A 12,803-nucleotide genomic window follows, 5' to 3' on the forward strand; every position below is an offset into this window, starting at 1 on the left:
ATCCTAGCAGGGAACATGGGGTTTCCAACATTAGACCGAAGATGTATATGGTTATGGAGGGGAAGCTATCAACTGCTGGCAATCATAAGAGATGTGCACCCCTTAAATAATGCAATCAAGTATTGCAAGGTTTAGATGAAGACCCAAGATGTGTTGTGGTCAACACTGAAGTCCTTGCACAAAGAGAATTATCCCTACAGTTCTGCAATGAACTCAAGATTGTAATGGCCTTTTGAGGCAGAGATGGGGTAATGCACACTGATGAAGCCCCACTTTGGATACTGAAATTCAAAAGACAGGGTGAATTTTTGACTATGAACCCTAAACATGTTTAAGACTTTATTATTTTCAATGCAAATTGCTGGTTATAAAAGCAGTGTACTTTCCATAAAGCCTGGCTCGATTACATGAGGTCCTGTGAGATTCTTCACCTGACTTAGGAGAGCTGGCTGGGTGACAAGGCGGAATGAGTGCATTGCGAAATCTAAACCTTTCATGCATTATGTATCATGGGTAAAAGGTCCACAGGGAATAAAAAACACAGAAACCTTTACAACCACAAGATAGCATTCTTATCGTGAAGGTGACTGGTAGAGCTACCAATTTCTTCCTACTGCTCGAAAAAAGTTAACACAACTGTCTGGAATTTTAGCAAATTATTTGGACGCTCTGGCTATAATGTTAGAACATGGTCCTGCCACTGCTATAAGATCTGGCAATCATTGACTATTTCTGTTGTAAAGGAATTACCTAACCTCAGATGGGGAGATGCATTTCTTCTAATTTACTCTCCAAATGGCTGCATTATGAACAAACCTGTAAACCAAAAAAAGAAAAAAAAACACACAACCATACATACAATGAGCAATCTTACCTGCACTGAGATCGCCTCCAATGCGTCCCGTATCTCCTGGCAAAAGCATAGTTTTAGGAGGCATCTTTGTGCCAAATGCGGTCTGGATATTGTCCACAAATGTTTTACACTGAGGACTATCCACCCAAATTCGCTCCCCTAGTGAATCTTCTATGTACACCTACAAAGGAAAGCAGTAATCAGACACAAATGACCAGACAAAATGGAAAAATGGAAACAAACTCAATGAAAAAGAAAAACAGAAATACAATTGAAGCGGAAATACTGACGTGGAAATACAGTGAAAGCCACAGAGGCAAGCTATGACGAAAAGAAGAAGAAAATGAATAAACAGTAAAGATATGCAGCTGAAGTGAAGAATGTGGAAAACTGGAATATGTAAGAATCAGAGCAGAGAAGACATACATTTTGTAAAAGGGAGATGAAAATCTAAGGCAATCATTTAAAAAGGTGGGAGAAAAACACATGAACAGAAGAAGCAAGACAAGAAAAATGCACTTTGGAGAATCAAAGGGACATGCAAAAAGAAAGTAGAGAAAAATATACATTAAGTTATCAAATTAACTATTTTGACATTTGCTCTTTGTACTTTCACTGTGACAGATGAGTCCTGCATCTTGAGTGTTCAAGTTTACCTTCACAAAAATCTCAGGCCAGTTCTCATCCTCTTCGTACGCAGCCATCAACAGATTGCAGGCTAGCACGGACACAAGACTGTTCCCTTTTGCCTTGAAGTTAATGGACGCATCTCTACGAAGGAGGCTGCAAAGTGCCTGCAAAATACAATGGATATTATGCTCATCACTCTCAGGACCAATGGTGTCCCTACGTGCCCAAGGATCTCAAGGGTCCAGCTAACCTGTGGGTTTCCCCGGACGGGTCCCCCAGTCCCTGTTTGCAGCTTTTTTCTGACGGGACTGTTACCTATTGAAGTAAATGGGACATCAAATGCTGTGACACACCTCTGCACCCAGATGCCTTAGAGCCCCCTAAGGTGCTCCTGTTGAAGCCATCCTTTTGTTTGATACCAATTGAAGTAGCTTCAGGCCTATTAACTTAGCCTACATCTAAAAACCTCCATCTTGGGAAGTTTTGCCCTTTCACCGTCTGAGAAATGCTGTCCTTGCATTTCTCTACGCCCAGACGAGGTACGTGACACACTGCTTGCACAATACATTTTATTAGCAAATAACAGATTTCGCAATATTACTCATCGCCTTGCTTATGTCGCAGTCTCTATGGAAATATACCAGGCCATGGCAGCACGCATCTTGATTGACTGTCCCCAATACTGCCCATTCTGATCACATGGTTAGCTACAGTATGTGTGCATCAAATGTATCAAACCTTACAAGGAGATGTCTTGTTACAGACCTTTGTCCATTGGCTGTGGGAATCATGGTGGACTGTAACTACGTATAATACCTCTGGCTACGTGTCATATGGGTGGTCTTGTGGGTTGAGTCTATAAAGTGTACCAAACACATTAAATCTTTGGACATTCAGGTTTCTATGCTGACTGTCTCTGTGTTGCACGTTAAAATTGTTATTTGTTGTGCTAATAAACCTACCATTTTCCAAGCTGACAAAGAGCTGTGGTTGGGTTATCTTTTTATCATTTCTTATTCCTTATATTACAGATCTCACTTCTACACTCCGTTGGTGTGTCCTTGGACCTTGCCCCATACTCACCTTAAGTCCAGAAGAACAGTACAGTTTTCTCCCCATGCTATAACATTACCACACCCAACAAGCATTTGCAATGCAATAGGTCTCGCATTAGGAAAGTTTGAGCTATTGGTCTTGTAAATGATTTTTTTTTATTTATGTGTTGGTTTTGAAAATAGCTAAATTATTAGCTTTGTCATTTACAATGCCAATAGTTACAACTTTCGCAAATGTGACACCTATAACCTGGGGTTGCGCTGAGTGATGCTGTGGTGGTGCTGAGTGATGCTGAGTGATGCTGTGGTGGTGTTGAGTGATGCTGTGGTGGTGCTGAGTGGTGCTGAGTGGTGCTGCTGAGTGGTGCTGAGTGATAATGTGGTGGTGCTGAGTGATGCTGGGGTAGCGCTGAGTGATGTTGTGGTGGTGCCGAGTGATGCTGTTGTGGTGGTGCCGAGTGGTGCTGAGTGGTGCTGTGGTGGTGCAGAGTGGTGCTGTGGTGGTGCAGAGTGATGCTGGGGTGGCGCTGAGTGATGCTGGGGTGGCGCTGAGTGATGCTGGGGTGGCGCTGGGTGATGCTGGGGTGGCGCTGAGTGATGCTGGGGTGGCGCTGAGTGATGCTGGGGTGGCGCTGAGTGATGCTGGGGTGGCGCTGAGTGATGCTGGGGTGGCGCTGAGTGATGCTGGTGTGGCGCTGAGTGATGCTGGGGTGGCGCTGAGTGATGCTGGGGTGGCGCTGAGTGATGCTGGGGTGGCACTGAGTGATGCTGGGGTGGCGCTGGGGTGGTGCTGAGTGATAATGTGGTGGTGCTGAGTGATAATGTGGTGGTGCCAAGTGATAATGTGGTGGTGCTGAGTGATGCTGGGGTAGCGCTGAGTGATGATGTGGTGATGCAGGGTGCATAAAGGCACAAAAAACAAGTCTAACAGAGGGCAGAAAGGCACAAAGGCACAAAAACGGAGTCTAACAGAGGGCACAAAGGCACAACAAGTAGACAGAGGTGGCATTGATAAGTGTATTGTGAGTGTTGAGGTAGACAGAAGTGAGTTAAAGCAGGGCTGGTTTTGTAGGTGAGGTGCATAGAGATTTAGAAAGAGGGTAAACAGGAGGTAAAGAGGAGTGAGGTAGAAGAGATGAAATGAAATAAGGAGAGATGGGATAGAAAGATATGTGAGTGAGACAGAGAGAGACAGGCAGGATGTAATAGAGAGGTGAGACAGAGATAGAGAGAAAGGGAAACGGAGAAGCGAGGTAAAGAGATGAGCATGAATGTTGTGATTGGTGAGGTAGAGAGAAAAGATAAATGAAGACCGATTGGGAGGTACGGGCGTAAATAAAGATTGTGGGAATGACTGCAGGGGGTGCACTAATGGGGCGTAAACACTCACACATCCGCTCACCCACCAATGTAGCCATTCACACCTACACTTACTCTGCAGTACAGCCGCTGGTTCCAACAGTAGTTGAGTGCAAGTCCGGTGAATCCTGAGTGCCAGTCCGGCAGAGGCTCAAGGCGAGTCCCACAGATCATTAGTGCATGTGCCCCAGATCAAGAGTGCCAGCACCACAGAAGATAAGTGATATCCCGCAAGGGGGAAGCCCCACATGGGCCGAGTGCCAGCTCCACATACCCTTTTCTGCAAGGCGCACAAAGTGACTGTTGTATTTGGAATCAGAACTGCCAGTCACTGCCATTTACGGACCTGCAACCCCCGCCTGCTCTTCAAGGGGACATTTAAAAACGCCAGCCCTTGGCAGCCTGAGCAGACAGGCTTTGCCTCAAAGGCTGTGTGAATGGCTTCCCGCAGCAGGTTTGACATTGCATCGCGCGCTGCGGAACCTTCTGACCGAAGCGAACTTTACAAGAAAGGGTTTGAAGGAATGTACTAGAAGCTGCACTGCTTCTAGTTTCAATCAGGAAAAGGTTCTATTGAGAGACTCGCAAGTAGATGAAATAGTTATCTTTATTTTAGATAAAGAACGCAAAATCTAGTGTTGTATACAGCTCCCCATATCGCTTCATAGTGGTGTAAATAGCAGCCGCTAGTGTACTTATCTTTCTGGTTTATTCGATATTTCTTCTAAATTGAATGACAAACGATGATAAAATGCTAACGCGCGGATGGTATGCATGGGTGAAAGTGGGTAGATAAATGGATGAGGAGAGATGGAGGAAACGTGATTCTGTAGTCTGGATTGTGGAGAGGAGGGCAGTGAAAGGGAGGAGAGGGGAGGGGAACCATGCCAACTCCCCATCCAACAGTATTCCACAGCGAATGATCTACAGGTGGATGGAGAGTCGAAATGCACCAGTACAATAAGGGGAGAGGAGGTGGTCCGTCGGCTTAAACTGCCGACTCTGGTGCTGGAAACCAGGGGTTGAGCCTCAAGGTCGCGTCCGCATCCTGTGATTCTGGGCAAATCAATCTCCCCGTGCCTGAATGTGTAATGTAAATACGGTGCTCAGCTCATGTAAAGCGCTCCAATACCTTCGGGTCGAGTTCGCGCTATATAAAATATGCAAAAAAATAAATTAAAACTCTCTGAATACAGGTGACCGCGTTGCATTGTTCTTTCTCTTATCGATATATATACCTATTTTTGATGTGCAGCTGCTAAAATGGCTCTGAGCCACACGATAAGGAACAGACCACGTTGTGCTCTCACTTCATTTACGTCAAATGTGGTTCACGTCAGTGGAGATGAAGCAGGTAAGAAGCAGGTGCGGAGATATTAACAAGGCGCCGGAAGGAGGCTTGTGTGCGATGTGTGTTAAAACATTGGCCATGAACCCTCTGAGCAGGTTGTGAAGTCGTCGTTCACGAATCCAATCACACAGCGCTCTGCCGAGGTCCAGCCCTGTGGTGTAAAGCCCTGGTGAGCAAGGTTTGAAGTGCATCGAGGCACAGTGAACATTCTGTGGTGCGTAAGCCTGGTGGACAAGGCTTAAAGTGCAGCGAACACTCTCTGTGGTGCACAACCCTGGTGAGCAAAGCTTGAAGTGCAGGGCTGTGCCGGGATCCCGATCTATGGTGCACAACCCTGGTGAGCAAGGCTTAAAGTGCAGTGCTGCACAGTGAACACACTCTGTGGTGCATAACCCTGTTGAGTAACACTTGAAGCTTGAAGTGCAGCGCTGCACCTTTCACTCTCCACAGCGTTAAAGTGCAGCAACCGTGGCGCTGTGCTGGGGAAGGTGTGTGTGTTTTTCGGCGGGGGGGAGGCATTTCTAAGATGATAAGGAGCCCGTAAACATTGAACATGATGTTCATATCCGTTTCTCCTCTTCTTAACTACAGGATGAATGAAGCTAAAGTGAAATAAAAAAAATTAAAAACTAATATCTTTGCAGAATTATTAAAACTCGGCTTTATACTTCGCTTTGAAATATTAAACACGCTACAGTTTATAAACAGTTTCTTATCCTCTTCGCGGTTACACCTTCAGGTCAGTCTCGGGTGCATTGTAGGCTGTGCAACGGGCAGTGGTGGGGGCGCAGAAAACACTTTCGGCTGGACGCTGTTGTAGTTCCCAGGGGGTGGTGTGGCGCCACGGTTCAATTGGGCTCGTAGTGTTTGTTGCCCCAGCTGGTGTTTTGCAGCATCTGTGGTGCCCGTGGCGGAGGCACTGGGATGCGGGGAGGGAGAGCGGGGATTTAGGAACAGGATGCTGCTGTGTGAAGAAGTTGTGTGCTTGTGTGGTGCCAGGGTGCTGCTGGCGGAAGGGGAGCGGGGATGTAGTGCTTTCAGCCGGCGGGCGGGCGGAGCGGGATGTAGTGCTTTCGGTGGGCGTACAGGGTAGGGTTGCGGTTGTCGGTTCTTGAAAACAAGGATGAAATAAATAGCGCACCCTCACGGCATGCAGCAAGCCTTTCGACGTCTCTCGTCAGAATGAAAGGGAGAGCGGATTTCCACTTTCATCTGCACCAGGAAGGTTTCCTTTCACCAATGTCTTCACGCAGCGTTCCCAAGAATGTTCATGAAGTGATATGTAGTCCCTGCAACTCCTTCTATTCCGGCACTGAGAGCAGTTCAAAGAACAAGCTCTTGGCATTGCTGTGGGGAGGGGGGAGGAGAAATGCCAGACACGACCTGGCGGCCGTGAAAAGTGTGAAGCAGTGGGTGGGGGAGCGGATCCCTTTGAAGCTCTCGGAGGCAGGAGCAAATGGTAATAAAAAGCCTGTGGGGGAAAAGCGCGTGCTTGTGTTCACGTGAACGGTTTGAAATCCGCCTGATGGTTTGATAAGTTTTTTGCCTCCTATAATTCTCCCCTATCCATTCCTTGTGGAATGGGATTGGCGAGACCTAAAAATTGCACTGTTAACTTTTGAAAACTGTAAAAATTCATAACTCGTAAAGTACTTACCTGATTCTGATGATCTTGGTATCTAAATTCATAAAAAAGTATGTGTTATTTGTAAGAATTGGTGTCGGATTTCTTTATTGATTGTGTCTTACATACTGCTTTTGTGTGTGCAATGAAAGCTTTGCACTACTCTCGGACATGCCTAACTGCTTGCTCCCACTCCCACAAAAGAGAGCATTTGGGGTGACATTGTGCCTCAGAAATTCCTTTGGGACTGCCTGGACTCTTTACACAGTGTACCTCTTTTTGGTCCACCATATAAAGAGCCAGCTTCCTACGGCCAGAGGGTTGGCGCAAAGTCAGTTGCTGGTCTTCAGTCTAGCGACTCTTCAGTGTCTGTCTACTTCTTTCAGGTCAGCAGGACCTGATTTTCTGGTGCCAGGGGCTCTCCTAAATACTAGTTTTACAGATGTTAAGGGAGTGTAGGGTAGTAGCCAATGGGCTACTTACCCCTGGGGTCACTATGCCCCCTACATGAACACTTCCTGTGGAAAGTAGACATAAACCGGTCTCACGGTTCTACTTCAGCCGCAACAAAGATGGCAAACTTTTGTGTCCACATCAGTTAGCCAACCTTAAGGGTGAAACTAGCCTGAGGGTGAATACACCTCTCTGACTGCTAATTTTCCCACCTGTCTCGGCACCAGCTGGGCCCTCATCGGGGGTGGCATCACCTCTGAGGGAAGCCAGATTTGCATACCAAAGGCAGCGGGCTCTTCAAAGCCCACACCTTGAAATTCATTTCAATTCAATTAAGTTTATTTGATTTAGTTCTCGGCAGAGAACAACAAATATTTGATACATAAAATTTTCCTTTAAAAGTTTTGCAGTAAAATAATAAAGGTTGTCATTAAAGTACAAAGTTAAAAAAGATTTAAAAAATGTAAAAGATTTGTAACATACAAATTCATTTAGCGGTACCTTGCAAAGCGATATCAATGTTTGAGCTGAGTTAATTTTACATTTTGTTCTGATGGGTTGAATAAACCTTTTTCTTGCTTCAACATCGGTCACATTTGGGCAGATAAACAACATGTGATCCAAATCTTGCTCCCTGCCATTACATAGGTTCCAACAAGTACAGGTTTTTTCTTTTTCCTTTTGGAGCCACTTGAGGGTAAGAGATTTTAATGGGAGTATGCAGAGCCGAAATAATATAAATCGAGCGCCTGACACCATGCTTTAAGTTAAAATAAATATACTGCTGTATTTTCCTATCTTTAATTGTTTCAGCATGTTTTTTGTATATTGTCAATTTGGCGCAATGCTGAATGTCGAGATCAAAGCTTAACCTTGGTGTCAAATATTTTAAAAAAGAGCTTCAACTGGGCAGGAATCCAAGATTGCAACATATTTATATTTACATTTGATAACTTAAAAGTAATTGCAACGTACTTACAAAATACATATTTCAGCGATCCTTGTTCGAAAGTCTCTATTTTTAATAGGGATCATAGCGATCCTTGTTCTGCATGGATGAGGTTATATGCCCATTTAATCTTGTAGCTTATTCCTCTTGCAAAACAGCTGACTAGTGAAAGTTCAAGGTGGAGAGCTTGAACCGGAACTGCTTGGGACATCTTCGTTAGTTTCCGTAAGACTTTCCCTTCTTTAAGGTCCAGATATTTCCATTGACTTAGTGGGAAGTATTCAAGAGAGTATGATCGTACTGGTGGAATCTTAGCACTGTATACCTGAAGAAGAGAGGAAAAATGCCTTTGACCGTTCGAGGCATATAATCGTAAAAGTGCCCCCACATGAACGTCGACTTTTCGGCTCAGATTCTGTATATGGAGCGAGTTTTGCAGTGATTTAGAAAAAATTCTCCCTCAGTAGGTATATTCATTTGCCACTTCCAACAGTTTGCCCCCTAAAGTCCATTTATAGATGGTGCACCGTTTCCCTTCCGAAAAAGGACCCCCCATCTTGTAATGCTAAATTACAGGTAATTCTGCCGTAGGGGGTGTATAATGAAGGAGGCTTTGTTCCTGAGTGCATGGACCCTCACCCCACTGGGGGTCAGAAACTTGTATGTGGTGTCAAGCTGGTCAGAACCAGTCAGCTAGAGGGGTCCGGTAAGGTGGCACAATATGTGCTGCAGCCCTTAGGGACCCTGTTTAGTACCCCTGTCCTAGCTACCTGGGGTACCATTTACTAGGGACTTACAGTGGTGCCAAAGGTACTGCCAATTGGGGGAACAATTGTACTGTCTAGGGAAAGAGATCGGACACTGGGGACCTGGTTAGCAGGAACCCACTGTTCTTCCTGTCACAATTGCATTGAATATCAGGCAAAAAGTGGGGGTGACCATGTCAAAATGGGGAACTTTACTACAGTTAGTAATTTTGAAAACTTTAATTGTTTAAGCATTGAAATAAAATCAAGATAAATCAAATAAATCAGCAATGATACACATCTGTTTTATTGTAAACAAGGGTTTTGGCTGTCAGTTCATTTCTGAAAATTCCCTATTTTACTGTTGTTCTCTGTCCCTTCTAGAAACTGAGGGGAAAGGGATGAGGCAGGTAGGTTGGCTTTTCTTATTTGCAATAATCCTTACTTAAATTGGAGATGATCAGCGTTCCTCGAATGCGAGATCCCCAACTTGGAGTTTTGACATCTTTCGACACTGTGTGATTGTTTAGAGACTCTTGTCACAAAAGAAACAGTCGCGGGGGGAGAATGGCCATATAAGGACCCATAAATTATATATAATAAATATATTAGGTAAGGAAATATGTGTGTGTGTGACAAAGTCAAAAAACTGTGTGTTTGTGTTGGCACACATTATTAGTTGTTCAAGGAGAGAAGGGATGACTTTTGTTTTGCATCGTTCTTGAAACAAAGAAATTAAAATATTTGCAACCAAGGGGAACACATTTAAAGGTAAGTTAAGGCATCTGAGTAACTATAAATAGGAGATGTACTTCTGAGCACTGACAATCATGGGACTTCTGGAGACAGCTAATGACTGGTGATCTTAGCAGTTCAGATGATCTGAGACGGAAGCCTAAGAGTTTTGTGAAGGAAAAAAATGAAGAGGAACACATACTCTCATTTTAGAGTAAAAAAAACAAATAACTGTCTTTCACTCTTGATTATTCTGAAATGATCATACCTGCGACTAATTCCGTAAGCATTAGGCTGTGGACTCGGCATAACTGGTCGGTTCCTCAATGGATTCTTGCAGCTCAGTAATTTTAGCTGGGCTTTCTTCCCTCTCATGCTTTGAGGCAACAATGTGATTTCATAAGTGTTGTCATGGCAACTTTTGTTCACCAAACATGTTTCTAATAGTTTTAGCTTTCTTAAAGAGATATATCCATTGTTTGAGAGCTGCTAACAGAACAGATTTCATGTATTTTAATTCTGGAAATTAGCACTTCAAACTGCGATTCTTGCAATTGTTTATCATTTGGCGAGATCTGACCTGAGGAAATACCAGTTTGAAATATTGTCTTTGGTTGCCTCACTGTATATCAAGGAAAACATCTAGAGTGAAATTGTAAGTTTGTCTTGTGGCCACAGATGTGTTCTTATATGTTTTAGAATGAAGTCTGGTCTAGATATTGTTAAACCATATAATACAAGCATTACCATAGCCTATAGGTCTCGCTTTTGGGACTTTATACGTTTTTAGTCATGCAACAGTTGATGTTATTGCACCAAGGATATTGTGCTGCATAACGAAATACTTATAAGGTCCCAAAAGCAAGACTACTGGCTATGCCAATGCTTTTTTTGTGGTGTCACCCGCCTCACCACCCTTGGTACAAACCAGCCGCTACTTCTCTACTGTGTTTAAGATACGCGAGTTATGACTCCCAAATATTAGGCGGTAGCTCATGATGCTTGTCAGTTACCAAAAGTAGCTTTCACTACAGAAAAGGTTTGAGATCCCTGATCTAGACCATACCTTTTCCAAAGTCAGATTCACACTCATTTTCCTTCTGTTAATAAGAAACTGCTATATAGCCATTCGTGAGGAGACATTCCATGGCCACACTTTTAATCAGAGGTAGTTGTGTTTTTTCAATCTATACATTCAGTGAGTCATACGCGTCTTAAGGGGTGTGGTGCTGTGGCATGCTGTAGGACATTTGGCAGCCTGCACCAGCTCACTACTGGCATCATTTTTTTGGGGGGGTGGGGGGGGGGGGGGGCGGAATAGGAAACCACTTTTCTACAGTGGTGGTAACAGCTCCCTTCACAGCAGTAAGATTCCCACCAGGCAGGCAGGATCTCTAAATAAAACAGGCGGTCTTTCAAGGGCTAAATAAGATCCTTGGTCTCTAAAGGGGAATTAGGTAGTATCCGTGGTCCTTGGAAACCAGTGGTAAATGACAGTGCTCAGAATGGACCATGACTATCAACCACCGACTGCTCCGGGACATCAAGACATGACCTTACAACCTCTGCAAGAATAATTTGAGAGGATCAGTCTCTTTACACAAAGATTTTTAAATAGTATTTTCAACTGAAAAATGTTATTCTTTGAATATTTCCTCTCTAGGTTCAAAAGGTCCTGCTACAGGAGTGGTGCTCTTTGTCCCAGAAGACGCGTTTGTTTTACCTGTACTTTGCTCTAACTACCGGTACCTGCACTACCAAGTCTCATGTTTAATAGGAGTCTCCAGGGACTGCAACCAACATTTGACAAACTGTGCAGCCATTATTGCATTGGAATAAATCTGAAAGATGTTATTTGAAATCAATAGCCCTGCTCATTTGATATTTCAATGTTTTAGTGGAAATCACAAACTACTTAAAAACTACAATAATTCCCCTTCACTAACGTTCGCTCTTGGCCTGTTTTCCATTGCATAGTTACATAATCAATTAACAACAGCCATAAAGTGATGGTGCATTAAAATAAATAGCACAGATTCGTTCTAGTTTAACATAAATGTATTTACTGTGTGAGCACAAATATCCCCACAAATGAACCTAGTATGTGTTTCCTTTGCTCCACAATGAAGTTACTTTTTGACAAGAAAACACAATGATCAATAGTAAATAAATGCAATCAAATCAGAAATAATTATTTAAGTAAACTGGAAATATGTGGTCAGGACTCGGACAATGAATTGTAATGCTAAGATTAATCAAAGCATTTCTGTAGATGTGCAGTGCTTCTTAAGTAGTAACGCAGACGGTTATGAATGACCTGCTTTTATTAAGCGTGCCATTTTGTAATATATTGTTTCAAGAAGTGGTGGTATAGCATGTGTGCAGTTATTTGAGAAACAAACATAATAGTAAAAAGTATAAGCATCCGCATGGTTTGGGGAAAATAAAGATTCACTGACCTCAATGACTCCTTCTGTTGCAAATATGTTGGGTTTTATTTTTGCCAGAAACATCAGACTCAGATAACAGATTGGGTCTGGTTTGGCTCGGTTCTGCTTCAGCTGCTTCACGGCACCACAAAGCACTCCCTCGATTCGATCATCATTTCCTTCTGACTCAGCAGCTTCAATCTCTTCCAGAAGAGTAGCAGGGTTAACTGGAGATGGGTAAAAGGTGTGAAGTGTCTGTAAACATACAGCTAAAAGGAGGGTATATGCATCTTGTCAATGCCCTTCCAAACAGCTTTTGACATCGCTGATGGAGTTGGGAAGAAGACAGGTATCTACCAGTAGCCAAAGCTCTACAATATGGCCATGGACAACAGGTGAACACATCTGACATACTCCTATGTTGGCTGAGTGGAATCTTGATAAGTTTTTGCTAAAGTCTTTAAACACATTTAGGCCACATCATATGTGACTCTACAGAAGGCATCTAAATTGGAGGGTGTACACGGATGCATGAGGATACACATCACAAGCTTTAAAACAACTCCTGTTTGTACTGTCCAGACTTGGAGGGTCAGTTCATCAGACTTATTTTATTTTC

At 43.6% G+C, this 12,803-nt stretch overlaps 1 protein-coding gene across 2 annotated transcripts in view; it reads right to left on the minus strand.

Moving 5' to 3' along the window:
• Positions 1–12,803, minus strand: part of INTS1 (integrator complex subunit 1) — a 536,581-nt gene that overhangs the window by 452,885 nt on the left and 70,893 nt on the right. For both annotated transcript variants that reach the window (XM_086940596.1, XM_086940597.1), the window contains exons 4-6: positions 12,215–12,411; positions 1,510–1,647; positions 875–1,034 (exon numbers count right to left, since the gene is read on the minus strand). In XM_086940596.1, coding sequence (XP_086796722.1) covers positions 875–1,034; positions 1,510–1,647; positions 12,215–12,411 — 495 coding nt within the window. The remainder of the gene's footprint in view (positions 1–874; positions 1,035–1,509; positions 1,648–12,214; positions 12,412–12,803) is intronic.

Source organism: Lissotriton vulgaris, chromosome 10 (assembly GCF_964263255.1).
Source record: "Lissotriton vulgaris chromosome 10, aLisVul1.2, whole genome shotgun sequence".
NCBI classification, from domain to species: domain Eukaryota; kingdom Metazoa; phylum Chordata; class Amphibia; order Caudata; family Salamandridae; genus Lissotriton; species Lissotriton vulgaris.